Here is a 16,418-nt window from a genome sequence, read left to right as displayed (position 1 = left end):
TGCCTTGCCGTGGCTCGCTCTCCGGTCCGCCTGTGTGTTTGTTTTCCCTCTGTATGTTTAACTGGGAACTCTGAATGGCCCTCCCCTCTCTCCGTACTCACACATTACGTTTGCACTATCGCCATCAATGTCTTTCCCTCAGTCCATTCCATTATTATTATCTATTTTTTTAAACATCATTTTTTTGGAGAATTTCTTTGCTTTTTATTAGATAGGTTTGGATAGGCAGAGTTGAAGTGGGGCAGAGAGGGAAAGACAGGGGGGTGACTTTGTGACCACTACACCACGAACACCCCCCCCCCCCCCCATTCCATTACTTTTCATGGATGGGACAGAATAAGAGACCAGTCTGGATTTTTCTTAAATCTTCGTCTCTACATTACTTATTGAGAATGCTCTAAATGACACAAAACGTTTTGGAATTTGGTAGAAATGTTGTCAGTAGTTTATGTTATAAAACCAAAATGTTCATTCTACTCAAACATATGCCTATAAATAGTCAAAACGAGAGACACTGAACATTTGGAGTGGGCTAATAATTTTTTCCAGAGCTGTATATTATGTTGCATCAAGTTGTGGAGAAGATCCTAATTGATTTTAATGTATTTTTGATGCTGTTTTTCAGGGCAGGTCAACACACTATCGACCCTCATCAGTCCCACAACACTCTGGGATAATGAAGCGTCTTCAGCCGAGGATGCAGACAATTCAAGTAAATATATTTTCCTACCTTGCACTTCAAAAATATGACGTTAATACACAGCCTAGGCTTTGTAAACTGGTATGTAAACAAAGGGGCCCACTGTAGCAAACAACATGCCCATTTACAGAGCCTAGGCTGTGATTTTGTGATTTGTGGGCGACTGTGGCTCAGGTGGTAGAGCGGGTCGGCCGATGATCAAAGGGTTGGAGGTTCGATCCCCGCCCTGCCACCTGTGTCATAGTTGTTGTGTCCTTGGGCAAGACACTTCACCCACCTTGCCTCGTGTGAATGTCGATAGTTAGCCTGCTATCGGTGTGTGAATGTGTGTGTGAATGGTAACGTGTAAATGGGAACAGGTCTCCCTTGCAAAAGAGTCTTCGGACTCAATGGGATTTACCTGTATAAATAAAGGTTAAAAAAAAAAAAAAAAAAAAAAATTTAACACCTGATTCTTTTTCAGCGCACACACAGTTAGTGGATCATGAGGGGATATTCACAGATTTTGACAAAAAGTGATTTTGATAACAAGCGTTCTCCAGAATCACTGACTCCACCATTAACCCTACACCTTTATCTATCCCCAGGCACAAGCAGCTTTGAGGTGAAAGAAAATCACGACGATGTAATAAGTCATACGGACTGCGACCCACTACGAAAGTATCACCCATCAAACTTTTACACAACTTATCCCATTGCCTCACCACGAAATCTAAAGAGAAAGAGGCTTTCGCTAGTGGACGGAAAAGACCAAAACTACTTTACATGTAAAAGATCAACCTGGGCTGTCACTCAGAAGAACGCACTGGTTCAGCTAAACGAGTTACGACCCGGTTTGCGTTTCGAGATCACCTCAAAAACCGGCCCGATCCACGCTCCGGTGTTTTCAGTCGGCGTGGAAGTCAATGGATTCCACTTCGAGGGCCGAGGACCGACCAAGAAAAAGGCCAAGATGAGAGCCGCAGAACTGGCTTTACGCTCGTTCATACAGTTTCCAAATGCCACCCAAGCTCACGCCACGATGGGGGATTTCACACACAACTCCACTGTGGATTTTACCGCGGATATACCGGACTTCCATGATGCATTCCTAAAAGAGTTCGAGCCATCGTCCCTTATGCACTGCACAGCGGCAGCAAAAAATGAGGTTTTCTCCAGCATTTACAACCACAGACGACTTGTCCGATTCACACTGGATTTGGTGTCATCAACGAACCCTAAAATACAAGCCTTTAGCGGGTCTTTTCTGGAGCATTTCAGCCCGGTAGCGCTGCTAAACGAGCTAAGGCCTGGACTCAGATACATGTGTTTGACGGAGAGGGTTCACGGGAAGCTGGTGAGGAAGTTTGTGATGGTTGTGAGGGTGGAGGGGAAGGTGTTTGAAGGCTGCGGTCACAGTAAGAGACTCGCCAAGGCCCAGGCCGCAGCCGCCGCACTGCAGGCCGTCTACAGCATCAGTCTGGGGCCGGAGAGGAAAGTCTTGGGTCTACAGGGCGGCACAGCCAGAAACCAGCTACCTCAGGTGAGTGCTAGTCAAAGTCAAAGTTTTTTATTGTCAGTTCTGATATGTGCAAGACACACATCAGAATCAAAATGGCGTTTATCTCTGTCCCACGGTGCAATAGAAACGATAGAAAAAAAAGAAAAAATATAGTAGAGAGTAAAATAATAAAAACATAACATAAACAATATTTACATTAGATCAATTCTAAATAGGGGGGAGTGGCCTAAGTTGTGCAACTTTTCACTCATAGTGACTTTAAAGTAAGGCCTTGACAGTAAAGTCTCCAACTCAAATATGTACATATATTTCAGGGTGTTGTGCATCCCTGGCAATAAAAACTTTGGATCTGGAATAAACTGTTGAAGAAATATAGCTTTCGGAAAAAAAGTTGTCTTGTTGCACAACTTGCCCCCGGTGTGGTGTAAGTTGTGCGGTTCGAGAGAATACCATGGGGTAAATTGTGCCATTGCTATATACTGTATCTCATAAACTGTAATGCAAGACAAATCCATTACATGTACATTCTGGACTTTGAACCACCTCAGTACAGTGTGTCAGTTCTATGTTACCAATGTTACAGTATGTAGATTTAAACGTGTTATAACAAGGGGTGTAAGTCGCTGCTTTCATCATGATATACTATATAAGATGGATTCATTGGATAACGATGTGATATTTGCGGATATCACAAACACTAAGGGTGTAAGGGCAGGGTGTCATATTGTATCATATTGTATGAAATGTAAAGCCCACTGAGACAAATGTTTGTGATTTTGGGCTATACAAATAAAACTGATTTGATTTGATTTTGATTTGATTTGACACTGCTCCGATACCAGTGTCACAGTATTTAAATTTAGTGTCATAACCTTCACTTAAAGAGGACGTATGATACTTATTTCCAGGTCTTTGATTTTATTGTAGATAAACATATAGACAAGATTTTTATGGTTCAACAAATGTCTCTTAAGCATTTTACACACAGTATGGAGACTGGTAACGTGGGCATGTGAGCAGGTCTCCCTTGAAAAAGAGTCTCTGGTCTCAATGGGATTTAGCCTTTCTAAATGGTCTGGATAAATGGGTGTGTGGTGTGGTTCGTATGCGACCAAATGGAGTGTGCCCGCCCTACATCAGCATGACCCTCTCATATCCTGAGGGCCAAGTGTCCTGCACACGGCATCTAAACAACTTCATTATGTCTAGGAGCCTCCGAGAATCTTCTGCCATGTTTTTTTTTCTGTTGTGTTTTATGAATACAAGAAGATTTTTTATCCGTCGTTGTCAAACAGATATATGCAAAGGGAGATTGAGTTGTTTAGACAGACGTTGTAGATATGTGATTAAGCCCTCGGGGAGATTTTGGTGACAGTAGCGATAGACAGAGGATTGTAAAGGAAATATTTATATGCGTTGGATTTGAACAAAATGGTTATTTTATTCTGCTTTGGGCTGTGTGTGTGTGTGTGTGTGTGTGTGTGTGTGTGTGTGTGTGTGTGTTTCTGTGTGTGTGTGTGTGTGTGTGTGTGTGTGTGTGTGTGTGTGTGTGTGTGTGTGTGTGTGTGTGTGTGTGTGTGTGTGCGTCTATGTCTGTGGGCGAGACACTGCAGGTGAATAGGGTAACATTTTGAAATTATAGATATCATCATGAAACTTTGCCAGTTGATTACTTAAATTACATTTTTCTTTTAATCAGAAATGTTTGAATAAATATGCAAATTTGGCAATATCCAACTAATTATGTGAAAATGTGCATCTCTTTGAAAACCAAAAAGTAGATGTTGGATAAAGCCAGAGTTTACGTATAGTCTTAGTATAAAAGAATAAATGTTATCGAAGCAAAATAGACAAAAATCTCTCATAATGACCAGTGCCGAAAAATGTTTTTAACCTGCCTTAATTTGCATGCGCTTCCATCCTCGTCTTCCCCAAAATAATATTTTTTCACTGCCCCCCCCCCCCCCCTCCCCCCCCCACACACACACCCTCAATATAAACTGTCTGTCAAACGGTGTGACGCGTTAACGGACATTATGACAGCACATTAGGGCTGAAGGAGGAGGAAGGTGCTGTGAAGAGCATCATGATCTGACTGATAATTGTTTAACACAGTCATTACACGCGACCTTGTGCCACTGTCATCTAAAGCAACGCCAACACTCCTTCATCTTTCAAAACAGCCCCTAAAACACACCTTTTCACCCTTGCTTTTAAACCTGCAGTGTGTAGAATTGTGGGCTTTTTTTCATAGCAGACTTGGTAGAAAATAATTACAATATCCATAAGTACATTTAATTTTTAGCGCATAATAGCTGATTTTTTTTAAGCCTTTTTCACCTTGCCTCGTGTGAATGTCGATAGTTAGCCTGCTATCGGTGTATGAATGGTAACGTGTAAAAAGAGTCTCCAATCTCAATGGGATTTACCTGTACAAATAAAGGTTAAAAAAAAAAGAAATAATACATTCATTGACAGTAGTACAAAACAAGTGTTACCTTGTGCCACTGTCGTCTCAACGGTGAGCAAGAGACTTTAGCACCAGACTAGAGGAACACCTGCTTTTACTGAGGGAGCCACAAGAACAGCTTCAAGATTATTTTTTCCGTTTATGAGACAGATTTGGAGAGACAGAGATGACATGGGTCAGAGAGGGGAATGACATGCAGAGAACGACCCGGGCTGGATTCTAACCCGGGAGTGGCTGAGTTTCAGTTGTAGTCAGAAGCCGGCGCATCATGACATATGTCACGACCAAACGTTATGCGATTGGTTGGCAGATCCAGAGTGGCACTGGGCAGATCCAATAGTTTTAAACTTCAACAGACACCCGCCTCCAAGTGAGTTAATGTTTGTCAAATAGAGCGATTCCAGGCCTTCTGTACAAATGAAATGAAGTACGATGGTCTGGAAGGACCAGGCTAAATGAAGTACGATGGTCTGGAAGGACCAGGCTAAATGAAGTACGATGGTCTGGTAGGACCAGGCTAAATGAAGTACGATGGTCTGGAAGGACCAGGCTAAATGAAGTACGATGGTCTGGAAGGACCAGTCTAAATGAAGTACGATGGTCTGGAAGGACCAGGCTAAATGAAGTACGATGGTCTGGAAGGACCAGGCTAAATGAAGTACGATGGTCTGGAAGGACCAGGCTAAATGAAGTACGATGGTCTGGAAGGACCAGGCTTAGCACATGGGTGGAAAGTTTAAAATACATTTCAACAATTTCCTAACAACTGCCACGATAGTTTTAAAATAAACAATAAAAAAATTGGTTTTGATGCTTTTCTCACGTCTTCGTTGAGTCTTTACTGCAAACAGAAAAAACTCTTCTTGGTGTGTGCCAAAAGAGTGACTGTCCTCTCCAAATATAATGAGGTGTAGCCTATTGTGACAAGTCCAGGAGTGCTAAAACACACACACATTCACTATTACACACACACACACACACGCACACACACACACACACACACACACACACACACACACACACACACACACACACACATACCTCAGTTTTACCTCTGAGATTCAGAGTTAGAAAATTCTTGGACATTAGTGACAGACTGTCAAAAATGGCGGCTGTTTTTTTATACACTGGGAGTCCAGGCGAAAGTGTCATGGCAGCCGGAGCGTCTCTGCAGACTTTTATTTTAAACTTTTCTCTGTGTGTTTGGAGCCTGTTGTCTGAGGGAAATAATAGGCGCCAGAGTCACAGGCAGGTTTAAATATAGCGCTGACAGAAAGTAGCAGCAAGTTTTTACTGGCCAAACTTTTCCCCGGAAAGGGAATGGGGACGATAACAATGTATAGTGGTGAAGATTTTATGCATGGGAATAGTGGTGTTTGCTTCCCTTGGCATTTGAAAATATTAAAGTCCTACTTCACCGGTTGGAATATGAAGGTGTATTGAACTCGGAGATCCTATTTAGTATAAATGTGCAAAAAAAATTGAATTCGGATCATCTTACTCTGAGCAAAGGCAGAAAGAGTGTTTTATGGTCTCACTGTCTAACACTACAGTTTCCTTCTTGTGACATCACAGTAAGGGTTAGGATTAACAGGACAGCTGGGCCAAGGGAAGACTAGGGGAAGACTGAGGGAAGAAAAACCTCATTCATTATATTATAATAGTTATTTTATAATGATAGAACGCTGGTTCCGTATGGGTGAAGTATTCCTTTAAGTAAAAATGGTTATGGATATTATGAACCACCTGTATTTGGATATACGAAACGTCTTCCCTGGTCTGATGAGTCTCGATTTCAGTTGCGAAGTTCAGATGGTATAGGGTCAGAATTTGGCGTAAACAACATGAAAGTATGGATCCATCCTGCCGTGCACCATCAACCATGCCATGTTCAAAGTCACCTAAACCCCCTTTCTTCCCCCATTCTGTTGCTCGGTTTGAACTTCAGCACGTTGTCTTGACCACGTCTAAATGCCTAAATGCATTGAGTTGCTGCCATGTGATTGGCTGATTAGCTATTGGATTTTACAAGCAATTGAACAAGTGTACCTAATAAAGTGGGCGGTGAGTGTACATGTATACTGTATATTGTTTTCGAAAATTTGAATTTTCTTTTATATATTTAATGATGTATATAAACAGTATACATATAATTTTGTCTTCTTATTGAAACACACTTCATATTAATTATTATTGAGAACTTGAATAATAGAATAAAAAAATAATAATAGTCAAAAAAGTACTAATTATACAAAACGATATTTTTGATGAAAATAGGTAAACAAACGTCAAGGTAACATGAAGTTTGACTTTGACTTGCCCATGTTGACCGAATCAGTTAAACAATGAATAGCAGTATAGTTTAATTTATTTTATTTAACCTTTATTTCACCAGGAAGGTCCCATTGAGTTACAGTAACTCTTCTCACAGGGAGTCCTGGCCAAGACAGGCAGCAGAAAAGAATTTGCAGAATTTGCACAAGGCCACACACACACACACACACACACACACACAAACAAAGTACACCACAATTGACACTATAATGCTAAAATTACACTTCATAACAGGCTATATAAAAACAAGCTAATACATACAGCTAAAAAAAAAAATTATAGTTTAAATATTTATTGAACATGTTAAAAATAAAACAAACTAAATAAAACAAATGAGCAGTAAAAAAGAAGAAGAAGAAGAAATAAATTAAAAACAAACAAATGGGATCCTCAGGATCCTAAGCAACAAATATATAACTCAAATAATATAATTCATGTTCAAAAGGGATAGGAAGAAGTTAAGAAAAAAAAACGTTTCTGGTCCTACGTGTTCATAATGCGTCCTAATCTCTCCCATGTTCTCTATTCTTCTGCAGTTCTTCTCAGAGTCGATCTGTCATCTGGTGAGAGAGAAACACTCGGAGCTGACAGACGGTTTCTCTGCCTCACACGCCCGACACAAGGTGCTGGCCGGGATCGTTATGACCAGAGGTATAAGTGATGTGTCTATCTTAAGCTTGTCTAAACCCTGCATTCCAATACCCATACATCCCTACTATATATTGAGTATGCCAGAAAAAGATTTAGGATGTCCCAATAATAGATGCATGTCAATTGTAGTATGCGGAAAATACCTAGATGCCCCACTAAATCCAATTGCAGTTTGCAGTATTCGTCCATGATCTTGACATAATGGAAAAAAAAACTTCCTTATCTGATTTTTTTTCTCTCCTGTGGCCCTAAAACTCTTCTGTACTTTAGTATGTAGTGTAGTAAAAAGAAAAAGTATGTGACTCAAGCAAAAAGGGTACACACTCAGGCTGTGTTCAAAAAGCCCTACTAACGTCCTATTCATACTCATTTTGAGGTCAATCGATGAGTACTTACTTCCGGGAAGATTCTGTGTATGGATCGATAGTACTTTTGACTCATTTTCCCATTAAAGCTGCTCCTAGTGAACTTTAAGTTTTTGTTAATTCTAGCATCCCCCTTTGGACAAAAGCGGTAGTGTTTTTACCACGCCAGCTGTTGTTCCTGGGTGAGCGTATAGTATACCCATGACAAAGGCATTAAGAAAAACTATAGAAAAATAGCATTCTTTTGCACTGATGGTCTCGTTTGCTCTCACGTGTGATTTATGATCATCAGAGGAAGAACAAGAATGTTTCAGAAATATCTAAAAGTTCCTCGTAGCACCTTTAAAATAAATTTTGAAATAGTTTTTCCATTCATCTGTGGCTCACCTTGTAAAGCATTTGGAGCATCTGTGTCCCTCTCACATGAAGACATCAAAATCAAAATCACTGCAATTGAAACAAACACATTTCGTCACCTATCAGCCCGCGGACCCAGACAGACAGACTTCCTCTGTGCCCGGTGAATGTTTGATGAGGCCGGATTGAGACACTAGATTCAGTGGAGGGAGAGTTGTTCGAAATTGATTGTTGTTTGTAGACTTTCTATTAGCTTGTCTCAAATGTTAAGCAAAAAAATAAAAAGTCAAAAAGGTGTCATGAAGCTCCCTACAGCGCTGCTATATAGTTCAGGAAAGGCTGCCATATCTGTTTAAATATTTGGACAACCCATTCTTTTAGTCTTTTACCCGTCATCCCTTTGTTGTGTCTTCCAGGATTTGATCTGAGATCAGCGCAGGTCGTGTCTCTGGCCACGGGGACAAAGGGTCTGGATTGGGACAGTGTGAGTAACCGCGGTGATAGGATCAGTGACGCGCACGCTGAGGTCATGAGTCGGAGGGCGTTGGTTCGATTCCTGTACGATCAACTGGAACTGCTGCTATGGTAACAACACCTAACACTCACTATCTTTATGCTTCACCTGTTCAAAAATCCCCCCCCCCCCAAAGAACAAATATAACAGCTTAGGGCCCGTGTCAACCTAACGCCTTTTTCCAGCGTCAAACGCTGGCTGTGCACTCGGGAGTGTGTCTACTGAGCGTTTTTTTCGACCGCTTTTTTCAAGCGTTTTATGAGCTGGGAGAGAGAGTGCTGTGATCGGGGGAGAGAAAAAGCTGATCGTCACCTGTCAGTCAGACCTATCAACACCGGTTTAACTGTTTAGGCTTGCTGTTTTCTATTTAAATCGTTACATTTTAATATGAGTAGTCTTATGAAACAGAGAATACTTTCCACCATCCTCTGTTTGGATGAGGAGTTATCGCGGCTCCTGCAAACACACACGGAGCAAGTTGTAGGCTGACGTGTGCGCATGAAACGATCCATAGGAGATAAAAAATACAGCGAATCAAGTGTTCGCCTAATCTGCTCCCACAAACGGGCTCTCCTCCCTCTGTTCTGGTCATTTTAAGTCACTATTTTCGTACAGTTTTGGGTAAACAGAGACGGAAATAGCAGTTTCTCTTCCGTCTTCTTTGTTGCCAAGGCGACGAGTCCCGACAATCTACTTACTATCTGTTTGGCCCTTTGAAAAAAGCGGCGGTGACGTCCCCGCCGCCTTTCTGAAAAGTTGAACTTTTTTCAACTTGCAAATCTCGAAGCGGCCGCACAAAAAGGCAAAAACGCTCGAAAAAAACGCTGCGCCTTTTCTCAGAGCGGCCGCTTCTCATTGGGAATCAATTGAAAAAAGGCGCTTGCGGTGGGAAAAAGGCGTTAGGTGGACACGGGCCCTTAGTCTGTCACTCTCTGCCCCAAATCTCATTGGGTCCTACTAAATATTCTATACAAGGGGCGGGGGTACACGCTTTACCCACTGCACCATGGAGCGGAGTTTTTATTTGTTGTCTAGTCATTGAGAAAGTATCCCAGGAAAAAAAACTAACAAATACTATCTAGGCCATATCCTCATGTAGCCTATACAACTGTATAACTCTCTCTTCACCACTATGTAAATGTTTCAATTGTTTTTTTGTTTTTTCTTCTCTTCACCTGTTGTTGTGTATTTGATGTATTTGCATTGAATATTGTGTATGCATTGTTGTTTTTCCTTGGAATTTGTTTGAACTCGACACCATTGAAAATGAGGGTCACCCCTCAATTGGTCTCTCGAGGATAAATAAAAGTTAAATGAAAAATGAAAAATAAAAATAAAAAAGCATTCACTAGAATCGCTGACTGCACCTTTAATCTTCTATAATCAGTATTTTTCTGACTCTTTCTCTACAGTGAACCTGATGGAGCGTCCATCTTCATATCAAACAAACATGGCGGCCTCTTGCGGCTGCGTGACGGCGTTCTGTTCCACATGTTCGTCAGCTCGTCGCCGTGCGGAGACGCTCGACTCAACTGCCCCTACGAGACCAACGCCGCATGTGAGACAAGACATGATTATTATTTATTGTTTTCATCATCTTTTAATTTAGGATGGCTAGGTATGCAACCATCAACACACTGTACAAAGACTGTTGACTTTTAATTTTCTGCTTAACATTTACCTTTTAGTTTAAACAATGTCCTTAGAAACCTGTAAAGTAGAGTACTACGCCATGTTAGTTGTTTATTGAGTTTTGTCTTTTGTTTGTGTGTTAGCGTTCCTTACAAAAATAATAATAATAATAATAAAGTGTTTAAAAAAATCATCAAAAATGATCAGCAGCAGAAAGGCAGTCAATCAATCACCTACATTTTGTTTAAAAATCCCAAAAAATCTTTTATAAATCTTCTACTTTTCCTTCTTCTTCTTCAGACCCCAGTCGGAGGTTGCGCTGCGGCCTCAGAGTGAAGGTGATTGGAGGAGAGGGAACGTTGCCCGTCACCACGAGAGCCAATCAGAAGAGACCTCACGTTAGCATGTCCTGCACCGACAAGATCGCCAAGTGAGTTCATAATGAGAATAATATTTAATAATAATAATCATATATTTATTTATATAGCACCTTTTAAAAACAATGGTTTACAAAGTGCTTTAACAAAATACATACGAGCAAGTACAATCAAATAAAAATACATATATACTGGCCGAAGTACGGGATAATGTATAGCGAACGGGTCACTATCGAGAAATTAAAGACAGATTGGGTTAACAGGAGCCTGACACGCAGCTATACATTATCAGCAGTTATTCAGCAATGGCACTGTGAGAAATATAAAAGGTTTATTTGGGCACTTACCCATGAAAACAATATTTATTTAATTTTGGCATGTTTCACATCATTAGACAGAGATGAAATGTGTCAGAGAGGGTAATGACATGCAGAGAACGACCCGGGCTGGATTCTAACCCGGGTCTGCTGTGAAGAGGACTGAGACTCTACACAGTAAATTCTGAAGTGTTAAAATAACACTAAAGGAGTTAAATTTAACACCATTTCCGAGTGTATTTGGTCCCACTCAGAATTGGAGTTAAATTAACTCTCTTCAAAGTGTTACAATTTTAGAGTTAAATTAACTCAAAATAGAGTTAAAAATACACTGTATAGTGTTATTTAAAGCCTTATAGAGTACTTTCTACACCCCGTCTTTTAACTACCGAAATTGACACCAACACTAGGAGGCATTCTACTCCAGCTGTTGTTATATTAACTCAGATAGAGTTAATGGAGTTTGACACTGCATATTTAACACTGGGGAATTTACTGTGTATGAGGGGCACCACAGGGGGGCACCACAAGCGCCCCTTGAAAACATTTTCTAGTAGAAATCCAAATTACAATTGTAACCTTAAAATGAGCATATTTTATGACACAAAGTAAACTCATCATCTGATTTGTCCCATCAGATGGAGTGCTGTTGGGCTGCAGGGGTCCCTGCTGTCTCGGCTGGTTGAACCCGTTTACCTCCACAGCGTCACCGTGGGAACGCTCAGTCACACGGGTCACATGACAAGAGCCATGACCCGCCGCCTAGCAACCCTCACACACCTGCCCTTCCCCTACCGACGGCAGCAGCTACTGCTCGGATGTACGTACACAACGCAAATACTAATACTATACCTTCTGCTGTACGTCCAGGCTTTCTCTCAGCAGTAGAATCAACAACTGAAACATTTCTTGGGCTCTTCTTGGGATTTTTCTGAGCTCCTGCACTATTGTCAGGGCCCAGGGGGGGGGACACCAGTTTGTAAACACTGCCATACTGAGAAATACAGAGAGAGATTTGTGGAGCTGATAGGCTTAATCAACTTTGTATCAACTCATATGAAAAAGTAACACACTATAGCTTTAACACTAGTTTATTTTCTCATATTTATTGTGTAGAACTGTATAAAAACGTGTGTATTTCTACAACAGTATTATTTCTACATGATCCTGTGTATCTCTCTCTCTCTATCTGTCTATCTGTCTGTCTGTATGTCTGTCTGTCTGTCTGTCTGTCTGTCTGTCTGTCTCTCTCTCTCTAGGTCTGAATACCCCCTCTGTCCGTCCTGTAGCTAAAGCCTGCAGCCTGAGTGTGAACTGGACTTTAGGAGAATCATGTCTGGAGCAGATAAACTCTGTGAGCGGACAGAGGGAAGACTCAGGCCCGTCTAGACTCTGCAGACAATCACTGTTCAACCGCTGGTACAGGATACAACAACAGGTGGGTCAGAGAGAGGAGGCAGGGGTGGGGGGGGGGGGTTAGAACACATGCTTTAGAACCCTATTAAACCATATTAAAGGAATACTTCACCCATACGGAACCGGCGTTCTATCATTATAAAATCACTATTATAATATAATGAATGAGGATTTTCTTCCCTCAGTCTTTCTTTAGTCTTCCCTTGGCCCAGCTGTCCTGTTATTCCTAACCCTACATTTTTACTGAAGTGATGTCACATGAGTAAAATGTAGGGTTAGACAGTGAGACCATAAAAACACTCTTTCTGCCTTTTCTCAGGCTAGGATGAACCGATTTCTAAAATGTTTTGCACATTTATACTAAATAGGATCTCAGAGTTCAATACACCTTCATATTCCAACCGGTGAAGTAGATCTTTAAACGTTCTTCTAAAGGTTTTTGATTTAGAGACAAACCACATCATTCACTTTGGGGCTGAATCTTGTTTTTAACGTCTCATTGTCTTGTGAAGTGTCTGTTTCCAAAAATAACATATTTTATGAGCACATTTATGCTTTTAAAAGGAGTCAAGTTTGCAATATAAAAAAATATACTTCTGCATCAAATCTGCAGAGGTTTATTAGACATTTTCCTCATTGCTGATACTTAAAGGTGCAGTGTGTAATATGACATCATCAAGAAAGTTCTACAAAGTTCTAGAATGCAACGCTCCCTGGGTAACCCCAACCCTTTCGAATAATAACAGAAGCTACAGTCGCCTTCAAGGACAAGAACATTTCTAAATGTTAAACAATGCACCTGATGACATTCCAACTATGACACTTTCAAGATGGCGGCACTAGGCCTTGGTCCAAAATATGCAGAAATATGGACATATATGAGACCCTTTCTAAGGGAAAAAAAATTATTCAAAACTTTTTTTTCAGCTATTATGCACTAAATTATATGTACTTATGGATATTATAATTACTTTCTACAAAATCTGCTAGGAAATAAAAACCAAAATTCTACACACTGCAGGTTTAAGCAATATCACATGAGAGGGAGCATGTTGTCGCTCTATATCAGCGCCGCTGTGATTCAGCCGAAGAAAATCACAGCAGCGACCTAAACATGTGAGACCAACATCATTATGGAACATTTAGTCTGACTGTGGTTAGTTCCAGGTCCCTGCTGCCGTGGTTACAGTGGAACCTTCACGGTTAATGTCATTAGTTCCACCTGTGTGTGTGTGTGTGTGTGTGTGTGTGTGTGTGTGTGTGTGTGTGTGTGTGTGTGTGTGTGCGCGCGCGTGTGTGTGTGTGTGTGTGTGTGTGTGTGTGTGTGTGTGTGTGTGTGTGTGTGTGTGTGTGTGTGTGTGTGTGTGTGTGTGTGTGTGTGTGTGTGTGTGTGTGAGTGTGTGTGTGTGTGTGTGTGTCTCTCCTGCAACTGACGAGTCAAAATGTCAAACTGTCCACCGTGTCCAATACACAGTGTCACAGGGACAGGTGTCATTTTACCAACATGTGATTGATTGACAGGTGTTGTGTTCGAAAATCCCTACTGACGTCTTACTCGTATTTGAGTAAGTTGTGGTTGTGTATGTGAGTTTGTGTAGGTGAGAAATGCCCGGATGAGTACTTCTTACTTCCGGGAAGATTTTGTGTATGGATCGATAGGTTTACTTTTCCTTCTCAACCGCCCCACAATGCATTGCGTCTTTTTCAAACCGCATGGAAGATTTTTTTTAAATTCTTTATTGCTTCTGTATACTTCAGTGTAAACGGTCCGACGAACCTCGCATTCACAATGGATCGTTAAGTAAAGCAGTGTGTATATCCATGTTGAGTATAGGAGGACATTAGTAGGGCTTTTAGTATATAGTATATTATACATGTTGAGTATGTAGGAGGGAGGATGTTAGTAGGGCTTTTAGTCTGTAGTATATACATGTTGAGGATGTAGGAGGGAGGATGTTAGTAGGGCTTTTAGTATTTAGTATATACATGTTGAGTATGTAGGAGGGAGGACGTTAGTAGGGCTTTTAGTATATAGTATATACATGTTGAGGATGTAGGAGGGAGGACGTTAGTAGGGCTTTTAGTATATAGTATATACATGTTGAGTATGTAGGAGGGAGGGAGGACGTTAGTAGGGCTTTTACAACTCAGCCAGTGTCATAGCACAGGTGTCATCTTTCCAACACAGTGAGTGATTGACAGGTGATATGTTCTAGCTGAAACTGACAGGACTGTCTTGAGATTCTATAGCAACATTTCAGATTGCATCTGCAAATGCACCGCCGGCACATGCTAGCAAAGATCTTTAGGAAAGCAGGCGATAGATAGATAGATAGATAGATAGATAGATAGATAGATAGATAGATAGATAGATAGATAGATAGATAGATAGATAGATAGATAGATAGATAGATAGATAGATAGATAGATAGATAGATAGATAGATAGATAGATAGATAGATAGATAGATAGATAGATAGATAGATAGATAGATAGATAGATAGATAGATAGATAGATAGATAGATAGATAGATAGATAGATAGATAGATAGATAGATAGATAGATAGATAGATAGATAGATAGATAGATAGATAGATAGATAGATAGATAGATAGATGGATGGATGGATGGACGGACGGACGGACGGACGGACGGACGGACAGACAGACAGACAGATAGATAGATAGATAGATAGATAGATAGATAGATAGATAGCAGGCGCGGGTGTGGTAAAAACACTACTGCTTTGGTCTACAATAAACCTCCTAGTCATTTTACAATCCAAAAATCTAATTCCCATGTATTTTGTTATGACATTGTTAGTCATGTTTTTTGTCTTTTCTTCCCCAGTTGAAGGGTGAGATATTGGGCGTGGGATCGTCTGCAGGAACATACTCTGGTTGTAAGGCGGCGGCCGGTCGGTACCAGCGGGCGAAGCAGCAGTTCAGCAGCTCAGTGCAGGCAGCCGGGCTCGGGACGTGGGCCAGAAAACCTCCAGGACTCTCTACCTTCAGCGTCACTGTTTAAAGAACTCTTTTTGGTTCACACACACACACACACACACATGCAGAAGGTACACACACACACACACACATGCAGAAGGTACACACACATACACACACACACACACACCCAGAAGGAATGCAGGCACTCACTTACTAAGTAACACACACACACACACACACACCGCCTACACACACACACTCACACTCTTAACTCACACACACACACACACACACACACACACACACACACAGAGCGCCTACACACACTCACACTCTTAACTCACACATGCACGCACACACACACACACACACACACACACACACACACACACAGCGCCTACACACACTCACACACACACACACACACACACAGAGCGCCTACACACGCTCACACTTTAACTCACACATGCACGCACAGAGAGACACAAACACACGCTCGGGAATTGGGTCAGAAAACCAACACAACCCTCTAGCTTCAGTGTCAGTGTATACAGAACTTTAAGGGCCGGTTTCTCAGACATGTTTTAAGCCTAGTCCTGGACCAAATGGAATTTGAAATGGAGATTGTCCATTGAAAGTACAATTTAGTCCAGAATAGGCTTAATCCATGTCTGTGAAACCGGCCCTATAATAAGGCTGAATATGGGGGATCAGAGGGAAGTTAATGTATTTTTGTTTATGTTTATGTTTATGTTTTTTTTTTTTTTTTGTATATGGATGAGCTGCAAATAATGTGAAAACTAGAAACAAAATAACTAGAGATGTCCACGACTAAGAA

The 16,418-nt window shown here is 41.1% G+C and overlaps 1 protein-coding gene across 1 annotated transcript in view; it reads left to right on the top strand.

The window, feature by feature from the left end:
* Positions 1-15,662, top strand: part of LOC307255466 (double-stranded RNA-specific editase B2-like) — a gene marked incomplete at both ends in the record, with an annotated part of 34,044 nt that extends 18,382 nt beyond the window's left edge. Inside the window, 9 exons of the mRNA XM_080034150.1 lie at positions 626-712; positions 1,288-2,222; positions 7,542-7,656; positions 8,795-8,963; positions 10,305-10,450; positions 10,825-10,954; positions 11,857-12,038; positions 12,508-12,656; positions 15,486-15,662. Coding sequence (XP_079890276.1) covers positions 626-712; positions 1,288-2,222; positions 7,542-7,656; positions 8,795-8,963; positions 10,305-10,450; positions 10,825-10,954; positions 11,857-12,038; positions 12,508-12,656; positions 15,486-15,662 — 2,090 coding nt within the window. The remainder of the gene's footprint in view (positions 1-625; positions 713-1,287; positions 2,223-7,541; positions 7,657-8,794; positions 8,964-10,304; positions 10,451-10,824; positions 10,955-11,856; positions 12,039-12,507; positions 12,657-15,485) is intronic.
* Positions 15,663-16,418: the final 756 nt, after the last annotated feature.

Source organism: Ammodytes marinus (assembly GCF_949987685.1).
Source record: "Ammodytes marinus genome assembly, chromosome: 9".
In the NCBI taxonomy this organism is placed as follows: domain Eukaryota; kingdom Metazoa; phylum Chordata; class Actinopteri; order Uranoscopiformes; family Ammodytidae; genus Ammodytes; species Ammodytes marinus.
Note: the sequence above shows the minus strand (reverse complement) of the source record. Positions and strands in the feature narration are given on the sequence as shown.